Genomic DNA, 21839 nt, shown 5'->3' on the forward strand with positions numbered 1-21839 from the left:
CAAAAGCTCATAAATTATAGCCCAGGTCCACAAGGGCGGGTCATTCCCCCATATGTCAGTGGCAATGAGGCTGCCTTAGTCTCTGCCACAGCGCATCCTGGTACACAGTTCTCTATACGATTGTCCTCAGCGTCTGTGGCAGACAGGCATCTCTTCTTTAGTCTCAGGTTGCCCTGAGTCCAGGTGTCCTCCTCCTCTTTCTTATTCCTATAGAACTTCCTCTTTTCTCTTGCCCCTGCTCTTCCCCTTAGCCCTGCCCCAGGGCCCTCCAGTTTCCACCCCTCAACCTGCTCAGGCATTGCGATGCGCTCTCCGTTGATGAGGGTCAGCACTTTGTTATCATCCATGACGGAGTTCATGCTCTCAATCCATAGAGTGTCCACAGGGCCATCGAAAAGGATCCACTTCTCATCTGGTTTCTCGTCTTGGTAGGAGGTGGAGGAGAAGGAAACCACAGCTTTGTTACCTCGCCCTCCCTCCATGCTCATCTCCCTGGAGACGCAACCAGTTGCTTCCTGGGATCTCTGCATTTCCAAGCATTTTTTCCCCCCAAATTGAGTTTTCTACCCCCACACTGCCCACCCCCTCAGGAAATTCAGGCATCTGCTCTCCCCACCCCACGACCCCTTGGGTACCTGCACATGCCGTCCTCATGACACTGGACAGGACGCCATCCGTCCATTCATTTGTGTTGAGGTCATATTCCCCATACAGCTCCCCTAGGGACAGTGCCTTAGGGTTCAAAGGGAACTCCTAAAATAGACACAGGAAGGGAGTTTTGAGCTGCCGGCAGACACAAATCCCAGGCTGTCCCTTTATTTCCAGGTATTTGTATTCAGCCTCAGTCTCTCTCACCCCTCCCAGGCCGCCCTCCTGGTCTGTACTGCCCTCCCTACATCCTGGCGCCCCCGCCTGCTACTCAAGTCTTGGACAGCAGTCCCACTGCCCCAGCTCCGCACCCTGACAATGTTGAAGTTGGGCTCCCCGGCACGGCACAGGGAGGACAAGGAGGACTGGAGAATCCGCCACGAGGCAGTCTTGCCGCTGCCTGTGCAGCCCACGATCATGGTGGAGTGGCGGGAATTCTTGGTTTCATACAACTGGATGACCTTGGTGAGGGTGAACGGGGTGGGCTGCAGGCCCATGTCCCGAATCTCCTGCTCAATGGTCTCCCGCAGCTGAGAGAAGGGGAAATACAGGAAACGGAAAAAAAGGGTGAGGCATATACAGGGCTTTCAAAAGCTCCCCAATGTCTGCGAGGATAATACTCAAATGGTTTAAAAAAATGGCACCAGGGCCCTTTGCACGCTGGCAGTTGTTCTTTCCTTGGAAAGTTGGCCAATTGCAGAGTTAAGAGATTGGGCTCTGGAGTCAGCCAGTCTGGGTCCGCAGGTTTCAACTATGTGAATCTGTGTGAGTGAACTTCTTTGAGACTCAGTTTCCTAATCTGTTAACTGGGAGTCATGATAGTACTTCACCCTCAGGGCTGTTGTATTCAATAAAATAGCCAACACGAAACACAATGTCTGATACAAAGTTATACAAATATCTTCTAATATCATTCAAAAAACATTTATTAAACCTCTAAAGTAGGTGCCAAGCAGTGTGCTTGGTGCTGAGAACAAATTAGTGTTCATCCCATTGCAGGGTCCCTAGTCTAGTGGGGGAGCCAGACATTAATCAACTCACCAATTAAGTTAAAAAGGAATGCTTACAAAAGATGAAAACTCTGATTCGAGAAGATACATGCATCTCAGTGTTCACAGCAGTGCTATTTACAATAGCCAAGACACAGAAGTAACCTAAATGCTCATCAACATGAATGGATAAAGAAGATGTGGTAGAAAAGAATGAAATAATGCCATCTGCAACAACATGGATGAACCTAGATATTATCATATTAAGTAAGTCACACAGAGGATTAAGTAACTCGACAGAGGATGAGATGGTAGGATGGCATCACCGACTCAATGGACATGAGTTTGAGTAAACTCTGGGAGTTGGTAATGAACAGGGAGGCCTGGTGTGCTGCAGTCCATGGGGTCACAAACAGTCAGACATGACTGAGCAACTGAACTGAACTGAAGTCACAGAGAGAAAGACAAATATCATATGATATTACTTACATGGAATCTTAAAAATTATACAAATGAACTTATTTACAAAGCAGAAACAGAATCACAGACACAGAAGAAAAACTCATGGTTACCAGAAGGGGAAAGGGCAGGGATAAATTAAGAGTTTGAGATTAGCAGATACAGCTGCTATATATAAAATAAACAAGCACCTACTTTACAGCAAAATCACTGCAGATGGTGACTGCAGCCATGAAATTAAAAGATGCTTGCTCCTTGGAAGAAAAGCTATGACAAACTTAGATACCATTTTAAAAAGCAGAGACATTACTTTGTCAACAAAGGTCTGTATAGTCAGACCTTTGTTTTTCCAGTAGTTTTTCATTTTTCCAGTATTCATGTGTGGATGTGAGAGTTGGACCATAAGGAAGGCTGAGAGCCAAAGAATTGATGCTTTTGAACTGTGGTGTTGGAGAAGACTCTTGAGAATCCCTTGGACTGCAAGGAGATCCAACCAGTCAATCCTAAAGGAAATCAGTCCTGAATATTCATTGGAAGGACTGATGCTGAGTCTGAAGCTCCAATACTTTGGCCACCTGATGCAAATTGCTGACTCATTGGAAAAGACCCTGATGCTGGGACAGATTGAAGGCAGGAGGAGAAGGGGACAACAGAGGATGAGATGGTCGGATGGCATCACGAACTCAATGGACATGAGTTTGGGCAAACTCCAGGAGATGGTGAAGGACAGGGAAGCCTGGCGTTTTGTAGTCCATGGGGTCTCAAAGAGTCGGACACAACTGAGCAACTGAACAACTTTACAGCACAAGGAACCATATAAAATATGTCATAACCTATAATGGAAAAGAATCTGAAAAAATATACATATAAATATATATGTAATTATACATTATATAAAATATGTATATAATTATAAATTATTATATTATATATACACATATATATGTGGATTTCGGAGAAGGCGATGGCACCCCACTCCGGTACTCTTGCCTGGAAAATCCCATGTACGGAGGAGCCCTGTAGGCTGCAGTCCGTGGGGTCGCTCAGAGTCGGACACGACTGAGCGACTTCACTTTCATTTTTCACCTTCATGCATTGGAGAAGGAAATGGCAACCCACTCCAGTATTCTTGCCTGGAGAATCCCAGGGATGGGGGAGCCTGGTGGGCTGCCGTCTATGGGGTCGCACAGAGTCGGACACGACTGAAGCGACTTAGCAGCAGCAGTAGCATGTGGTTTTACATATATATAGAACTGAATCACTTTGCTGTACACCTGAAACTAACACAACACTGTAAATCAACTAGGCATCAATAAAAATTTTGTGTGTGTGTGTTTTATTTTTTAATTTTTATTTTTTTAATTTATTTTAATTGGAGGCTAATTACTTTACAATATGGATTTCTTTGGAGGGAATGATGCTGAAGCTCAAACTCCAGTACTTTGGCCACCTCATACGAAGAGCTGACTCACTGGAAAAGACTCTGATGCTGGGAGGGATTGGGGGCAGGAGGAGAAGTGGACAACAGAGGATGAGATGGCTGGATGGCATCACTGACTCGACGGACATGAGTCTGAGTGAACTCCGGGAGTTGGTGATGGACAGGGAGGCCTGGCGTGCTGCGATTCATGGGGTCGCAAAGAGTCAGACACGACTGAGCGACTGAACTAAACTGAACTGAACTGAGTGGTATTTGCCATACATTGACATGAATCAGCCATAAGTGTACATGTGTTCCCCATTCTGAACCCCTCTCCCACCTCCCCCCCCATCCCATCCCTCTGGGTCATCCCAGTGCACCAGCCCTGAGCACCCTGTCTCATGCATCGAACCCGGACTGGCAATCTGTTTCACATATGATAATATACCTGTTTCAATGCTATTCTCTCAGATTATCCCACCCTCGCCTTCTCCCACAGAGTCCAAAAGACTGTTCTATACATTTGTGTCTCTTTTGCTGTCTTGCATATAGGGTTATCATTACCATCTTTCTAAATTCCATATATATACATTAGTATACTGTATTGGTGTTTTTCTTTCTGTTTACTTCATTCTGTATAATAGGCTCCAGTTTCATCCACCTCATTAGAACCGATTCAAATGTATTCTTTTTAATGGCTGAGTAATATTCCATTGTGTATATGTATCACAGCTTTCTTATCCATTTGTCTGCTGATGGACATCTAGGTTGCTTCCATGTCCTGGCTATTATAAACAGCACTGTGATGAACATTGGGGTACACGTGTCTCTTTCAATTCTGGTTTCCTCGGTGTGTATGCCCAGCAGTGGGATTGCTGGGTCATATGGCAGTTCTATTTCCAGTCTTTTAAGGACTCTCCACACTGTTCTCCATAGTGGCTATACTAGTTTGCATTCCCACCAACAGTGTAAGAGGGTTCTCTTTTCTCCACACCCTCTCCAGCATTTATTGTTTGTAGACTTTTGGATAGCAGCCATTCTGACCAGCATGAGATGGTACCTCATTGTGGTTTTGATTTGCATTTCTCTGATAATGAGTGATGTTGAGCATCTTTTCATGTGTTTGTTAGCCATCTGTATGTCTTCTTTGGAGAAATGTCTGTTTAGTTCTTTGGCCCATTTTTTGATTGGGTTGTTTATTTTTCTGGAATTGAGCTGCAGGAGTTGCTTGTATATTTTTGAGATTCTTTGTCAGTTGCTTCATTTGCTATTATTTTCTCCCATTCTGAAGGCTGTCTTTTCACCTTGCTTATAGTTTCCTTCGTTGTGCAAAAGCTTTTAAGTTTAATTAGGTCCCATTTGTTTATTTTTGCTTTTATTTCCATTACTCTGGGAGGTGGGTCATAGAGTATCCTGCTGTGATTTATGTCTGAGAGTGTTTTGCCTATGTTTTCCTCTAGGAGTTTTATAGTTTCTGGTCTTATGTTTAGATCTTTTATCCATTTTGAGTTTATTTTTCTGTATGGTGTTAGAAAGTGTTCTAATTTCATTCTTTTACAAGTGGTTGACCAGTTTTCCCAGAAACACTTGTTAAAGAGATTGTCTTTTCTCCATTGTATATTCTTGTCTCCTTTGTCAAAGATAAGGTGTCCATAGGTGTGTGGATTTATCTCTGGGCTTTCTATTTGGTTCCACTGATCTATATTTCTGTCTTTGTGCTGGTACCATACTGTCTTGATGACTGTAGCTTTGTAGTATAGCCTGAAGTCAGGCAGGTTGATTCCTCCAGTTCCATTCTTCTTTCTCAAGATTGCTTTGGCTATTTGAGGTTTTTTGTATTTCCATACAAATTGTGAAATTATTTGTTCTAGTTCTGTGAAAAATACCTTTGGTAGCTTGATAGGGATTGCACTGAATCTATAGATTGCTTTGGGTAGTATACTCATTTTCACTATATTGATTCTTCCGATCCATGAACATGGTATATTTCTCCATCTATTTGTGTCCTCTTTGATTTCTTGCACCAGTGTGTTATAGTTTTATATATATAAGTCTTTTCTTTCTTTAGGTAGATATATTCCTAAGTATTTTATTCTTTTTGTTGCAATGGTGAATGGAATTGTTTCCTTAATTTCTCTTTCTGTTTTCTCATTGTTATTGTATAGGAATGCAAGGGATTTCTATGTGTTAATTTTATATCCTGCAACTTTACTATATTCATTGATTAGCTCTAGTAATTTTCTGGTGGAGTCTTTAGGGTTTTCTATGTAGAGGATCATGTCATCTGCAAACAGTGAGAGTTTTACTTCTTCTTTTCCAATCTGGATTCCTTTTATTTCTTTTTCTGCTCTGATTGCTGTGGCTAAAACTTCCAAAACTATGTTGAATAGTAGTGGTGAGAGTGGGCACCCTTGTCTTGTTCCTGACTTTAGGGGAAATGCTTTCAATTTTTCACCACTGAGGATAATGTTTGCTGTGGGTTTGTCATATATAGCTTTTATTATGTTGAGGTATGTTCCTTCTATTCCTACTTTCTGGAGTGTTTTTATCATAAATGGATGTTGGATTTTGTCAAAGGCTTTCTCTGCATCTATGAGATAATCATATGGTTTTTATCTTTCAATTTGTTAACGTGGTGTACTATATTGATTGATTTGTGGATATTAAAGAATCCTTGCATCCCTGGGATAAAGCCCACTTGGTCACGATGTATGATCTTTTTAATATGTTGTTGGATTCTGTTTGCTAGAATTTTGTTAAGGATTTTTGCATCTATGTTCATCAGTGATATTGGCGTGTAGTTTTCTTTTTTTGTGACACCTTTGTCTGGTTTTGGTATTAGGGTGATGGTGGCCTCATAGAATGAGTTTGAAAGTTTACCTTCCTCTGCAATTTTCTGAAAGAGTTTGAGTAAGATAGGTGTTAGCTCTTCTCTAAATTTTTGGTATAATTCAGCTGTGAAGCCATCTGGTCCTGGGCTTATATGTATGTATGTATATAATTATTATATATAAATAAATTATTATAATTATATTACACATATATATGTGGATTTACATATATATAAAACTGAATCACTTTGCTGTACACCTGAAACACAACACTGTAAATCAACTAGGCTTCAATAAAGTGTTTTTTTAAATAAAAAATAAACGAAAAAATAAATAAATAAATAAACGAATGCTTATAGAACCATGACACATGTGGGTCCCAGAAGAGTGTGACCTTTTAAAATACACAGCCAATGGAACCAAATAATTTCAAACATATGCAGCATTTTACTCGTATCTCTCAAATACACTAACAGGCCTCACTTCTACTACTTCCTTCCACTGTCTGAGAATTAGTTGTATTATCATGTTTGTGTGTATTTATGTGTGTGTATGTGTATTAAGCATCATACCCCAAGTTTTTTTTTTTTAATTAAAAAAAAAATTTATCTACTTGGCTGAGCCATGTCTTGTTGCAGCACACTGGCTCATTGGTTGTGGTATGTGGGATCTAGCTCCCTGACCAGGGATTGAACCCCAACCCCCTGCATTGGGAGTGCAGAGTCTTAGCCACTGGATCACCAGGAAAGTTTCTTAATCTCCATTTTTAACAGGGTTTTCTCCTTTCCTCAACTATATTTTGTGTCCCCCAAACCAGAGACCTACTATTTTTACCCTCTAGTCTTCTGCCAAAGTGGGAAAGGGACAGCCATCCAGGGACACAGAGAAGGGGAGACCTGCTCCCGAGACAGTTTGCCTCCAATCCTTCTTATTTTAGCTACATCCCCTTTAATCAGTGGGCTTCCCTGATAGCTCAGTTGGTAAAGAATCTGCCTGCAAAGAAGGAGACCCTGGTTCAATTCCTGGGTCAGGAAGATCCCCTTGGAGAAGGAACAGGCTACCCACTCCAGTATTCTTGGGCTTCCACAAGTCTAATTCCTTTACTCGGTGGCTCAGCGGTAAAGAGTCCACCTGCAATGCAGGAAACATGTGTTCAATCCCTGGGCCAGGAAGACCCCCTGGAGGAGTGCATGGCAACCCACTCCAGTACTCTTGCCAGGGAAATCCCATGGACAGAAAGATAGGCTACCCACTCCACTATTCTTGGGCTTCCCTTGTAGCTCAGTCCACAGGCAGGCTACAGTCCACAGTCCACAGTCCACAGGATTGCAGAGTCAGACACGACTAAGTGACTGAGGACTAGCACCCCCAACACCTACTTCCTACTTAACAATTCTCCCTACTTCCAGCTTCTCAGGTTTGCTGAGAGTCACAACACAAGTCACTACTTGATTCATTTATTTCCTATGTCTATACTTCTGTTGTTATCACCTCTCTCATTCACCCCATCCTTCCTGGTATAGATGCCTTTTTTAAAAAAACATCCCTTCAGAGTAGTTGCAGCAGGTTTTCAAAAGGAAACAAAATTGTTTTTAATCCACCTTTTTACTTAGAAGTCCTCTCTGAATATAATGAGGTTGTTGGGTTTTTTAAATTTCAAGTATATTTTTTCATTTGTAGCAATTCTATTGGTTCTTTTCAAGTCTACTCTGTTTAGAAGTATCTTGTTCCTGGATCACAGTTTCAAACTTCTCTCTTATTTCTTTAAACACACTAAATGTAGGTACTTTTAGAATTCTGTGCTGATTATTGTCCATATCTGTAGTCTTTGTGGGTCTGATTGCACTGTTTTGTTGTTCTCTGGCTTCCCTTCATGATATCTTGTTTCCTTGTTTGTTTTGTGATTTTTGACCAGAAGTTGCTCATTTTCTTAGGCTTTTACGAGACTTCTTTGGGCTTTTAAGTTGAAGTTTCATTCTTCTAGAAATAATTTGCATTTGTTTCTGCCAGTCGCTTGGGGGAGACACTAACAACCTGGAAATACTTCAAATTAAATTCTAAATTTGAGATCTGGGGGGAGTACACAGTAAAATACATGATGACCAGAAGCCATGTGAGGGCTGACTCAAGGTTAGGAAGTCTCAAAGGAGATTCCGCCCATTCCTCTCACTGCCAGTGGTCGTGACAAGCAAGTTTCTTTACTGTACGGACCCTCCTCAGTGGTGGGTTTCTCACTTTCCCACTTACTGAAGGTGTTTTCCCTTGTGGGCCAAAGTCTATGCACGACTGGGTTTTCTGTTACACCTCAAAACCCGAGCTGCTTTATCTCCTTTGCTCAGTGTCTTACGTTCAACAAAACCTTTCAGGGAGAAAGCCAGCTTTGCAATTAATTCACTTGCCTCCCTGCTTTTACTTCCCCTCCTCATCCCAGAATTCTTTCTTTCTTGCCGGTTTAGCAATACATTTTAAAAGGTGTGTTTTTATGTTTTTATACAGCATTTTAGTGGTTTCAATGGAAAGGATCACTCAGGATATCTAAACTGCCATATTGCCAGAGAAGAAAATTCCTACACATTCTAGAATTCTCCTCCCCTGGCCCTTTCCATTCCACCCTTCTCCCTTATCAAACAGCTCCTAGCAGTCTCTCCTCAAAACTCCCTGAAAGAGGAGAGAGGCAGAGACAGAAGAGGGCCGACGGGTATAAAGTAGAAAGGCCAGTGGACCAGAGATCTCCATGAAGTCAAGGAACTGATGAGTAAAAGTCCTTGAGCAGGTGAGTTGGGGCCTGGGGAGTTGAGGGGAGAATGTAGAGTGTTGGAGTACATTTGTGTCATTCACTAACCACCAGGGAGTCCCACTTTATAGATAAAGTAGCCCAAAGAAAGGGTAACCATCTTGCTCAAAGTCATAGCCAGTTGAATGGATAGCCAGCGAAGGGCAGAACAAGGCCTGGAAGCCAGGTGTCTTGTTCCCAGGACACCACAGGATCCACATTCACACAAGAGGTCAGGGAGAGTCTTGGGGATCAAATACCTTGCCGTAGTCAATGACCGGCAGCTCGATGCTGGGGAACAGATCTTGCACGATGGCATTGAAGAGGGGCACGTCGACGGAAGTCAGCTTGGCAATATTCATATCTCTCATTGAGAGCAGCAGAACCTGGAGGGGAAAGACAGAGACTCAGGCTGGAGGAGCCAGGGCCCAGCTCTTCATTAGGCCTTTCCTCTCTAGAGGGGTGAGAAGCCGGAGCTAAGAACAAGGGAGGACTTCCCTGGTGGTACAGTGAACCAGAGTCTGCCTGCCATTGCAGAGGACATGCATCTGATCCCTAGTCTGGAAAGATACCACAGGACATGGAGCAACTAAGCCTAAGGACCACAACTACTGGAGCCCCCATTCTAGAGGCTGGGAGTCAGAACTACTGAACCCGAGTGCAACTACTGAAGCCCAGGCATGTAAAGACCGTGCTCCACAACAAGTGAAGCCACCACAATGAGAAGCCCATGCATGGCAACAAAGAATAGCTCCCACTCACCACAACTAGGGAAAGCTCGTATGCAGCAATGAAGAGCCAGCACAGCCAAAAATAAATCAATAAGAAAGAAGAACAATGGATACACCCAAGCTAGTCTTGAGCAACAGGACAGGTGGAACTTGGGCAACACCAAGGAGGGCTGGAAGAGTGGGAAAACTGATTGAGGGAAAGTAAGGATGTGAAAAACTCCAGTGAAGCTGCAGAGGACCAGTGATGGTGGTGGTTAAGGGTCAAGACGGCGTCCTCAGTCTACCTCTTCATCAGACAGGTCGGGCTGCAGGCGGCGCTTTTTGCCAGCATAGCGCAGGAGGGAGGTGAGGGCACGCAGGCCGAAGTCATAGTGGTCTTGTCTGGAGAGCTGCTGCACAGCCAGCGAGTAAAGCGTGTACACCTTCTTGGCCAGAACCTGGAGGCCAAAACAGAGGAAGGAACCATCCATTTCCCCATAAATCCCTCTGCTTCGTGTAGGGACAGTTACAGATACAAGAAGGTGGGTGCCTGGGCATGAAGCAACTGGGGGACAAAGGATGGGAAGATCTTGTGAATTGTGCCATCAAGGACCAGTGGTGTCATAGAGGGAAGACCTCTCTCCTCTGGCTTCTCCTGCCCCCATATCCTACTGAGAGTCGGGTACATTTCTTGTAGGATAAAATGATTGTGAGGACTTTGGGGGAGGGGGGTTTCTTGGGCCCAGAGGGTAATCATGGATGAGAAATAAAGTATTGGAGACAAGAGATAATCAGAATACCTTGCAGTTGCCAAAGCCTTCCCCAAAAAGAATGATTTCTGCAATAAGTGTAGAGTCGGGCACTACCATGGCAATTGGCCGGAACATGGATTTAAGATTGTCAGGAAGCTCTGTGCGCCCAGCATAGCCTGGAAAACAGCACCACGTATTCAGAATCCATGAAAGAGTAAGCAAAAGTGTTGATCGCTCAGTCGTGTCCAACTCTTTGAAACCCTATGAACTCTGAAACCCTCTCAGGCTCCTCTGTCCGTGGATTCTCAGGCAACAATACTGGAGTGGGTAGCCATTCCCTTCTCCAGGGGACACTGCTTCCCAAAGACCTACTTCCCCATCAATCCCATTCTCCCCATTCTCTGCTTCATCCTGAGCCCTCTCCCCAGCTTCAACTCCAAGATCTCTTCCTCTCTCATCTCGGCCCTGGCTTTTCCTACACCTCTCTGCTCTTCTTTCCTACCCCTGGCCCTTTCCTTACTTGCCACAAGGCCCTGCTTCAGACTCAAATTACAGAGCTGTCTTGTTCCCCTCTCTCCAAGTTTCATGGATTGGGTGGGCCAAGAAGTTTGTTCAGGTTTATTCATTAAGATGTTATGGAAAAACCTGAATGAACTTTGTGGCTGACCCAATATAACTCACTCGGTGCTAATAGAATGCGGCTGACCCAATATAACTCACTCGGTGCTAATAGAAATCACAGCTGTTTATCTGATTCTTTTAGTGCGGAAGCCCTTTCCTGTTTTCTCCTAGATCCTACCCACAGAGCTGTTCCTAGGCAACAGTGATGAGAGACCCTAGGCCCTGCACTTCAGGGAGGTTCTCTCATCTGGCAAAAGGGATGGCAGATAGACCAGAACTCTAGGAGCTAGTTCAACAGAAGAAAAAAGCTAAGTACCTTGAAAGACTAGGATGACATCTATGCACCCGAGCCAACACTAATCCCTTTAGGAAAGACAGTAAAGTTGCTTCCCCTTCTCCTAGAAATGCATGTGTTCATCCTTTTCTCACACTTTGTTGCCTTTAGCAGCATTGCACTTGGCTAAATGCACTGGCCTGGGGTGGGGAAGAGGGAAGATGCACAGACATTTGCCCCCAGGAGCCCCATCTACTCTACTCCCAGGCCCTTACCAGGGTTCATGGTGATGAAGATCCCACAGGACCACACCAGATTGATTTCAAAGCCCTCGAAATAGAAGCGGGTGAGGCCGGCAGCCAGGGCAGAGAGGATGGACAGGATCTGCTGGGCCACCACCGACAGCACCTCCACATTGATGCGGTTAAATTCATCAAAGCAGCCCCAGGCACCCGTCTGTAGTTGGGGGGAGGAGGGGCAGAGTTGCTGGGAGGAAGACAAGTGACCCCGGACTGGGAAAAACTAGAAACTGTGACTAACCTATCCTCCCCCTGAAGCGTTTGGCTAGGAACAGCGGCCTCTAAAATGAATGTGTGCAAGTGTGCATGTGTGCGTGTGTGTGAGAAGGGGCTATTGTAGTTTTGTAGTTTCTGGCCAAAACTTTCCATCAGACAGGAAGGATCTAGGAGAATGCCTGAGAGTCATGGGTAGGAAAGAGAGCAGGGTAGGAAACTTGTGGGTGTTGAGCGCCCCCAGCATGCACTAGTTCTCTTACTGAATCCTTACATAACCTTCTGATTTTGCAAATAAGCAAAGTGAAGCTCAGGGAAACGCAGGGACTTCCCCAGTTGTAAGACCTAACTGAGGTGATGCAGTGTCATCAGTTACAGGGCACTGAACCAGATCTGGGCTTCAGCTGATTTTCTGAAACTAAAAGATATGGAGGGGGCCTCCTGGCCAGGCTGGCAGGATGCTGACCTGAGCCAGGCCTGAGTACATCCGGCCCATGGACTTATAGTCCAGGCCCTCGGAGCAGTTGACCACGATAACATATATGCCGAGGGCCTTGCCCAGGTCCTTGACCGTCTCAGTCTTCCCTGTGCCCGCAGGACCTTTGGGGGATCCACCTCGATGCAGGTGCAGGGCCGTGGTCAGTGTCATGTAACACCTGTGAGTGGAGGACAGGATTCAGGCCAGACTCCTAGAAGCCTTGGCTCAGCATTCACTGGCCCCACCCCAAGCACCCTATTCATTCCCCACGGCCGACCTGTCCGTTAGGGGGGTGATGACGAGCCGGCCAGAGTTACCCAGGTACTCATAACCATACTGGAACTGTGTGTTGGTCTGACGGATCATACAGTCATCGAGATCCTGGGAAACAGGGCAGAGTAAGAGAGAGGTGGGCATGGAGGGAGAGTCAGGGCTGTGGCTGAGAGGGGGGCTGGAAGCATCAGGGAGAAGACTGGGGGCTCCGTTTAGAGTTGGAAGGAGGAATGGGTATACAGCTCAGATGGAAACTGGCAATTGCACTGCACGTGTCTAGCCCAGTCCATGGCAGCAGCTGCTGATTAAGGAACACTTAGAGTGGGTATTCCCTGGAAACATGGCTCTTGCCATTCCTGATGTGGCAGATCCAAGAGAGAGTTACCAGCTGGATTAGGGTGATGGGAGAGGACTGAGGGCTGGGCTGAGATATTACTCTTTAGAGAACATGAATTTCATCAAAGCGTCAGTATCGGGTTTAGGGTACGAGAATGGGAAGCTGGCCCTTTGCACCTTCTCCCAGTAGAAGCGCAGTTGGCTGAGCCAGTCGAAGGAGCTGACATCCATGAGGCCACTCTTATAAAGCTTCTCCAGCACATCCCGGGCGTGGACTTCTATAGTCACCAGGGCCACAATTTTAAGGCGCATGATCTTGGTCAGGTTCCCCCTGATGGCCTCAGAGTACTTATTCAGTATTGACACCTGTGGAATGAGGCAGCGGAGAAGGTGGGCTGAGCCACCAAACCCTAATCGCTTTTGTCCCAGCCTCGTTCTTCCAGCTTTGATGCTGACCCCACCGCCACTGCAGTTCCTGACCCTCAACTTCAGCCCAGGGAGACATACTTCTGACCCACCTGACCTCTCCTCGCTGGACATCTCCCATAATGCACCCCATTCTGACCCCTTCCCACCAGCTCATTGCTAATTCTCACTCCAATTGATCAGCCCCTCCTTCCAGCTCTGACGCCAGGCCCTTGTCATTCTGGTAGTGTTTCCCCACCTGCTTTTTCTTCATGACCTTGAGGATCTTCTTGTCTGCCCGCTCCTTAGCTGTCAGCAGGCACTTGGTAACGTCGGCTGTCCACTGGATCTGACTGGCGGTGATCACCATCTGGGGCACGTATGGAGGCTCTATTCCAAAGGCCCATTCCTGGCCACCCACACAGCCCAGCTCCCATATCCTGGCTCATTCGGGACCAGGTGCTTCCCCTCTCAATACGCTTGACCTGTTCTGGAGGGTGGACATGGGCCTAAGTTAGGAGCTAAGAGTCCAGCATGCAGGCTTCTGGGTCACAGCCCAGGACAGGGGGCAGGACACCTGCCTTTTGGGTGACTCTAGACTCTGTCTTTACACTGGCTGCTCCCTTGTGGCTCCATCCTCCTTGTTCCCTCATTTCTACTGACCCCAGCTCACCTGGCCAGCCCACTCCTTCACCCACTTGTCCCTCTTGTTGAGAAATTTCTTGAGGGCCAGGCGACAGTTCCGGAGAAGGTCCCGGAGGGTCACCCTCATGGTCCGCTCCACATCGCCAAGCCAGGACTGGGGGGAGGCGAGAACAGGATGGCTGGGCCTTGGGGCCAGAGTAAAGAGTGCCCAGAGCAAAGGTGATTGGGAAGGAGGACCCCGGGGCTCTGGGGCCCTAGAGAAAAGCGGAAGCTGGGTAGCGGCTGGCTCAAATCCCTGAGGGGGATGGAGACCGGGGTCAGATGGACTTTCAGGAGAGCATGGTGGAGGTTAGAGTTTTAGGCATGGCAGGTGGGAGGCACAAAGTGACTAAGGCCCCTTCACAGAGATGGTCTCTCCTTATAGAGCCAGCAAAGTTAGAAGAACGAGCTTTCTTCTTAGTCCCTGGCCACAGCTCACCTCCACAGGCCCTTCCAGAAGCACTGGGTGGAGGAAATCGATGTATTCACCGTCACCCGAGAACATTCCCAACGCTTCCCATTTGCTGCCGGGTCCCCCAACCTGCAGAAGCAGGAAGCTGTTGAGCCCTTTGGGGGTTATTTCTGCTCCTCCCACCTCCCCCTCTATATTACCAGTTCTAGAAAATTCTGTCCCAGATGCCCAGAATCATTACTATCCCCCTCCTCTTGGAGGGGCATGGTCTCCTCGGAGGCCATGAACTCACTGATGTCACCATCCCTCCCCCACCCTCCTGCCCGTCGTGGCCACTTCCACGAACCTTCTGCATTCTCAGCAGTTTAATATTGTCAAAGCATTTTTTGAGGTGTGGCTGCACAGCCTCCGGATTGCGGGACTGGCCCAGAATCTCCAGGAGGTCATCATTGGACAAGAAGTAGAAGCGGGGGAAAATATGGCGCTTGGTCTCTAAATACATATCCAGGGACTTCTGGATGTCTTCAAGGATTGTGTTCATTTCTATCAACGTGTCCAGGAGGCCTGGGGAGGAGAACAGTGAGTGACATTGGTCATGGCCCTTTTACCATTGCCCTGAGTAGATATGGAGCCTCCAACCATACCCACTCTGCCAGCTCGTGAATGCTGGGGTGCAGACTGCCATATGGTTTTTGGAAGCAGAGAAGTGTCCCCTAATCACTCTTTTCCCATCCTCCTCATGAACTCATTATTAAGTGTTCATTATACACTATGGTACATATTATACATTATAATTAATTATGCATATGTGATTCCATTAATATAACTACATATCCCATCAGTCTCTTTCCACCAAAGAAGTGGGGACTCTGCCAGTCATCCCAAGAGCTTCTGAAAGTGAGAGACTTGTTCTGCCCATAAACAATTCAGCAAGTTAAATCATTAGATTTAAATACACATCACATGTGCACAATGAAAAAGGTCCACCATCACTGGGACTGCCGGTGTTCCTCGTGATAGAGTGAAAAGAGTACTAGAGGAAATTCCCTGGAAATCCAGTGGTTAATACACTGAGCTTCCATGGCAGGGGGCACAGGTTTAACCCCTGGTCATGGAAGTAAGATCTGCAAGCTGCTGCTGCTAAGTCTGCAAGCTACATGGTACAAAAAAATAAATGCACCTGACTGGGAGGCAGATGTGGGTCTTTCATTAATTAGCATGTCAGTTAACCTCAGGGAGGTTTTACCTCTTTGTAAAATAGTAATAAGATCCACCTCAAAGAATAATTCAAGATATAAAATAAACTGTGTTCACATCTATAGGTTCTCAATAATGTTAGTTTCCTCCCAGAGTTAGATTTTGATTGGCTTATCCCCTGGTCTTCCAGTTTCTAGCTTTATGAAGAAACTATGGATGCCCTAGAGTCTGAACTCCAAGGTGACCCTCAGGCCTTCTAGGACAGGGTCTACAAGCCATTAGAGCCTTTGAATGACCACCTGAGAAGCCCCTGGAGACCACAAGGAGACCTGGTAGCCATAGACAACATGGGTTTTTTCTGTGTGTTCAACCAAGAAAGAGTGTTGTTTTCATGGCTCTGCTTATACATTGACTTAACAGTAGCAGTATACATTCTTCTAAAATGTAATTATGTCAATTATCTCAAATATTATTAATAAAAATTCAAGTTCTCACTCAATTTTGCACATCCTAATATTTATATATTATCAGAGTAATTGAAATAAAGTGTTTTTGTGTAGAGTTAAGGTTCTTGGGAAAATTTTTCAATTGTTAGATTGGCCCAGGCAAATAAACAGGTCCTCCGTATCCCCTGCCAAAACTCTTCTCAGGCTATCTACCCGCGCATCCATTGCCCAACCTGACTTTCTGGTTCTTTACCCCTGTTGACCACAAATAACCAGACCTCACCATGTATGCGTACATCTCCCCCCATCTCCTTACCCAATCCCCATGTCTACCAAAGTGTCTACATTAAAGACTAGTTCTATTAATAACAAACCAATTAAAGTCAAGGTAATAACAATAGCGCCTAGTAACCAAAGATTTTCTCTGTGCCATTTAATGGGATAAGTGCTTTATCTGCATTATCTCATTTACCTACATCATCTGATTGAATGAACCACATAGAGAAGAAGAGTGATTCCTTAATCAGAGTTTTTTGAGACACAGTGCTAATAACAGCACTACCTTTATGCTAGACACTGCACTGAGTGCTACACACTCCTTTATTATCCTCACAAAGACCCCAAGAAATAGCTATCATTAACCCCTCACTGTGGGAATTCCCTGGCAGCCCAGTACTTAAGACTCCACACTCCCAATGTTGGGGCCACGGGTTTGATCCCTGGTTGGGGAACTAAGATCCTACATCTTCCCTCTGGCAGGGCCAAAATAAAAGGTAAAATAAAATACACTCCCCGCCCCTGACACACACACACATATACTACAGGCAAGGAAGCTGCAGGATGGAGGAAACAAGCTGCCTGAAGGCATGCAATCAGGAAGGCAGGATTTTGAACTCAAGTCTGTCTCATTCCATTTTTCATCCTCTTCACTGCTCTACTGTACTCTGCTCAAATATGTGTTGAGTTTAATCTACAGAACTACTATGTAATGCTTAGGACAATTGGGTACAATGGTCAGTCTTTCAGTAAATGAAGCATGTGGGGCCTCCGTGGTGGCTCAGTGGTAAAGAATCCACCTGCCAATGCAGGAGAGATGGGTTTGATCCCTGATCCAGTAAGATCCCACAAGCCAAGGGGCAACTAAGCCCCTTCGCCACAACTACTGAGCCTGTGCTCTAGAGCCAGGGAGCCACAGCTACTAAGCCCTTGCGCCTACAGCCTATGCTACACAACAGGAAAGTAGCCCCTGCTCCCCACAACTAGAGAAAAGCCATGCAATAATGAAGACCTAGCATGGCCAAAAATAAATAAAATTCTTTTTAAAACTTAAAAAAAACATGAAGCACGTGGCCATGACCTCACACACACAGAGCACCCGCCGAGGCTGTGTCAGGGCTCAGACCTGGATAGTGGGTGCTCCGGAGAGCATTGGGGTCCTTGTTCACCCGGTCCATAATGGCCTTCCAGTTGCCATTGACTTGGTCGAATAAGCCTGATTCATTGGGCAGCTGCTTCCGGATGTCCTCTCCCAGGAAGATGTTCTGAAGGGCCAATAAAGGGTGTGAGAGGCTGTTTCCCATACCCTCTCCACTCTCTGCTCTCTGTGCTTAGACCAGGAGAGACAATCAATGAAAGAGAAGAAGCATCAGAACCAAAGGGTGAGGGGGTCCCTGGTGGCTCAGTGGTAAAGAATCCACCTGCCAACACAGGAGACACAAGTTCGGTCCCTGGTCTGGGAAGATCCCACATGCCACCGAGTGACTGAGCCAGGGAGCCATGACTATTGAGCCCAAGTGCCCTAGAGTCTGTGCTCTACAGTAAGAGAAGCTGCTGCAATGAGAAGCCTGAGCACCACAACGAGAGAGCAGCCCATGCAGCAGTGACAACTCAGCACAGCCAAAAATAAATAAATAAGTAAAATTAAAAATAAAAATAAAAAAAGAACCAAAGGGATGTCTAGGTTCTAGAACCAAACTTGGGATTGGGAGGCCAGGTATATGGGTTCAAGAAGAAAAATGGAAGGAGAACAAAGGCTTTTCAAGGAGGAAGCTGAAGATGAGAGGTAAGAGCTCAGGGTCAGATGCTTAGGTCCTAGATGAAAAGTGGCTTTAGAGGTGGGACAATGGAGCTGATAATAGGGCAACTATCTAGATCCTCTGCAAAGAAAGGAGCCAAAACAGGATATAGGGAGAGCTCAGGTGGTGATCCTAACCTCGAGGTACATCCACTGACGCTGCACTGTGAGCACCATCTCAATCACTTCCAAGATGAGGGAGAGGCAGCGCTCCCAGTGGTCCACATCTTTCTCAAAGGCCTTGACAAAGCGAGATGCCTTCATGGTAGACAGAGCCACCTGGTTATCTTCCAGGGCCTGGAATACTTCTTCTGTCCCTCTGGGGTGAAAAGTATCAGAATCATAGTCTATCCCCACCTGCCAAACCTGGTCCCCACTCCGCAGCCCAGGCCCCACAGCCTTGTCCACCTGAGTCGGTGATGGCCCTTATCCTTGTAGGGCACTATGTCAAGCTGAATCACATCCCAGGTCTTGGCAATGTTCTGTAACGCCTGTGGGGGACATATCAATCAGGTATTTAGTCCCCAAGGGTAACAGGAGCTGGGAAGGACCCTTGGATCATGAAAAGCTGGAAGCCTTTGCTCCAGAAAGCTGAGGAAACAGGGGAGTATGGGAGAGGACTCTGTCATACCAGTTCTATAGCCAGCTCTTTGGTGGCTGAGGCAGAGATCTCCCCAATTTTCTCTACATGCTGATCCATCCCAAGCTCCACGATCTGCTCCAAGGTGAAGCTTTCTGATTCCTGATCAAACTCACGTTGGACCTCATCCCTGACCTGATCCCAGTGCCTGTAGCCGGGGACAAAAGGTCAGATCAGCTGGGGACAAAAAGTCAGCAAGGCCTACCAGGAAGTGTGAGCATTGCTCCCTAGCTTTCTTCCATTGGGATGTTATGATTCCGTGCCTTTATTAATCCGAGATTCAACAGATATTTCCTAAATAGGCTCTAAGATCCCGTTTTAGGCACTGTGGGGAATACAGAGATTGAGCTGCTGACTCTAGAAAAGGAGTTCAGATGGATGATCGCAGGTTTACTAGAGATGAGGTGCTGGGCCAAGTGCTCTACATGAGGCATTTCATTTTCGTGGTCACTCTATAAATGTTATTCCATTTATAGGTGAAGAAATTGAGGCTTAGCGAGGTTAAATAACTTAAGCAAATAAAGTGGTTAGGTTATACTTTATCGTATAATAGATATTAGTGAAGCGCTGCCAAAAACATCATGCTAGAGGCAATATAAAAGAAGTAAAACTATTTACTCCTAAATGGATATACAATTATTAAAACACCACATATGAAATAGTCTATGCTAGCCTCAACAGTTTCAAAATCCTCCTCTATAACATGATAAGTTCCAGATGCATTAAAAGAATTAAACTTGAGAAGCAAAATTATAAAGTATGCGAAGAGAGTACGGAGATACTGCATTGACAGCTCTGGGATTGCGAGGGCCTCTTAAGGCACAAAAGTAAAAACCCTAAAGGACAAATGTTAGATTTGGACTACAAAATTCAGGCTTTTGTGGGACAGAAGACATAAAGTAGACCTATGATAGACAACATAAATTGAAAGGAGACAGAGGGGAAAGAGCCAAGAAGGCCAGAGAACCCAGAACAGTGTGACAGGGGAAGGCAATGGGCTCTTGGGAAGCCTCCTTCAGGGTGTGTGTTGGTGGGCAGAAGAGCAGAGCGAGGTGGGAACGCGATGGAGGGAACAACCGGGAGAACCAGGCCAGGACAGACCAGGGTGTGAGGGGCAGCCTCACCGCTCTCGAAGGGCAGGGTTTCGCAGGTCTGAGATGAGCGGCATGGTCCTCTTGAACTGCTCTATTTTGGAGCGAGTGGTTTCAATAATTTCCCAGTTTCGGTCCTGAGCAAAAGCAAAAGACATCAGGAGACCTGCCCTCCTTTCCAGCACAGCCCGCCTTCCTCAGTCTCCTGCCCGAGGCCCTCCACCCTCGCCTCACACACCTTGTACTCTTTGGCCAGTCTAGTGAGGCGGCGAAACAGCCCATGGGCCATAGTCTCCATGGCCTCTGTCTGCAGGGTCAGGAACCGGCCCACCTTCCACTGGTTCCAGTTTTCCTCCCAGTCTCGGGTGATTTCCCAGACTTGCTGCAGCGCGTCCAGCTCCTTTGGGGCCCAGACCAGACGGGTGACAGAGTCAGGCAACTCCCACCCTCCTTCTCCCTGACAAATGCCTCCTCTCATCCTCAGGAGATCTTCCCTCCCGGCAAAACAGAGTTGCCTCCTCCTCAGTTCACACTTTTTTCCCCACTCTCTTGCTTTAAGAGAGCCTCAAGGAACAAGCACTTGAAAAGATCCTCAATGCCATTAGTCAGTGAAGTGAAGTTGCTCAGTCATGTCCGACTCTTTGTGACCCCATGGACTGTAGTCTACCAGGCTCCTGTGTCCATGGGATTTTCCAGGCAATAGTACTGGAGTGGATTGCCATTTCCTTCTCCAGGGGATCTTCCCGACCCAGGGATCGAACCAGGGTCTCCCGCATTGTAGACAGACGCTTTACCGTCTGAGCCACCAGGGAAGTTCATTAGTCAGTAGGGACATGCAAATCAAAACCACAGGGAGATATTTCACACCCACCAGAATGACTAGGGCCAAAAATAAAGGGAGAAGTGTTGACAAGGATGTGGAGAAATAGGAACCCTTGTATGCTGCTGGGGGAGCATAAAATGGTGCAGTTGCTGTGGAAAACAGCTTGGAGGTTCCTCAAAAAGTTAAACACAGAGTTACCATGTGATCAGCAAGTCCACTCCTATGTCCATACCCACAGGAATTGGAAATGGGAACTCAAACATACGCCAAGTACAGGCATAGTCAGAGTAGCACTCCTTACAGTAGCTAAAAAGTGGAAACAACCCAAATGCCCATTGACAGGTTAATGGATAAACAAATGTGGTATATCCATACAATGGAATATTATTCACCCATAAAAAGGAACGAGATACTGACCCATGCTGCAGCATGGATGATCCTTGAAAATATTAGACAAATGTAAGAAGCCATACACAAAAGTCACGTATTGCATGCTTCCATGTATACGGAATATACAGAATAGGAAAAATCCATGTTCAGCTGACCATTAAAAACCATAAGGGTGAGGGACACCAACCCTCTATGCAGTGGAAAATTTGTGTGTAACTTATAGTCCGCCCTCCATATCTGCAGTTTATCTACAGCCACAGTTTCCCAGCTGTGGATTCAACCGCACAGCGTGTAGTATTACAGTACTTACTACTGTAAGACATCCATGTATAGGCGGGCCTTATCTGTTCAAACCCAGTGTTGTTAAAGGGTCAACTGTACATAGAAAATAGATTAGTGGTCTACAGGGGCTGGGGGAGAGGGAACGGGGTGGGGTATGATTGCTAAAGCCTTTCTCTGGGGGGTGATGAAAATATAGTAGAATTATAAGTGATGGCTGTACAACATCGTGAATGTACTGAATGCCACTCAACTGTTCATTGTAAAATGGCTCTTTTGCTACCCGAGTTTTACCTCTATTTTTTAAAAAAGCTTCTCGTGC

At 46.0% G+C, this 21839-nt stretch overlaps 1 protein-coding gene across 3 annotated transcripts in view; it reads right to left on the bottom strand.

The window, feature by feature from the left end:
- The window catches only part of DNAH2 (dynein axonemal heavy chain 2), a 108685-nt gene that overhangs the window by 39574 nt on the left and 47272 nt on the right, over positions 1–21839 (bottom strand). For all 3 annotated transcript variants that reach the window (XR_015147933.1, XM_086359071.1, XM_086359070.1), the window contains exons 25-44: positions 20264–20425; positions 20059–20162; positions 18926–19082; positions 18703–18785; positions 18433–18613; positions 17623–17761; positions 14924–15141; positions 14605–14706; positions 14155–14280; positions 13741–13851; positions 13254–13442; positions 12745–12848; positions 12456–12645; positions 11753–11933; positions 10631–10758; positions 10136–10288; positions 9381–9506; positions 960–1178; positions 636–753; positions 288–424 (exon numbers count right to left, since the gene is read on the bottom strand). Coding sequence is in view for 2 of the 3 variants with exons in the window: in XM_086359071.1 (XP_086215197.1) it covers positions 288–424; positions 636–753; positions 960–1178; positions 9381–9506; positions 10136–10288; positions 10631–10758; positions 11753–11933; positions 12456–12645; positions 12745–12848; positions 13254–13442; positions 13741–13851; positions 14155–14280; positions 14605–14706; positions 14924–15141; positions 17623–17761; positions 18433–18613; positions 18703–18785; positions 18926–19082; positions 20059–20162; positions 20264–20425 (2928 nt within the window). In the remaining variant the exon portion in view is untranslated. The remainder of the gene's footprint in view (positions 1–287; positions 425–635; positions 754–959; positions 1179–9380; positions 9507–10135; positions 10289–10630; positions 10759–11752; positions 11934–12455; positions 12646–12744; positions 12849–13253; positions 13443–13740; positions 13852–14154; positions 14281–14604; positions 14707–14923; positions 15142–17622; positions 17762–18432; positions 18614–18702; positions 18786–18925; positions 19083–20058; positions 20163–20263; positions 20426–21839) is intronic.

Source organism: Bos grunniens, chromosome 19 (genome assembly GCF_055505025.1).
Source record: "Bos grunniens cultivar Pamir isolate PY7600 chromosome 19, Bosgru_T2T1.0, whole genome shotgun sequence".
NCBI classification, from domain to species: Eukaryota; Metazoa; Chordata; class Mammalia; order Artiodactyla; family Bovidae; genus Bos; species Bos grunniens.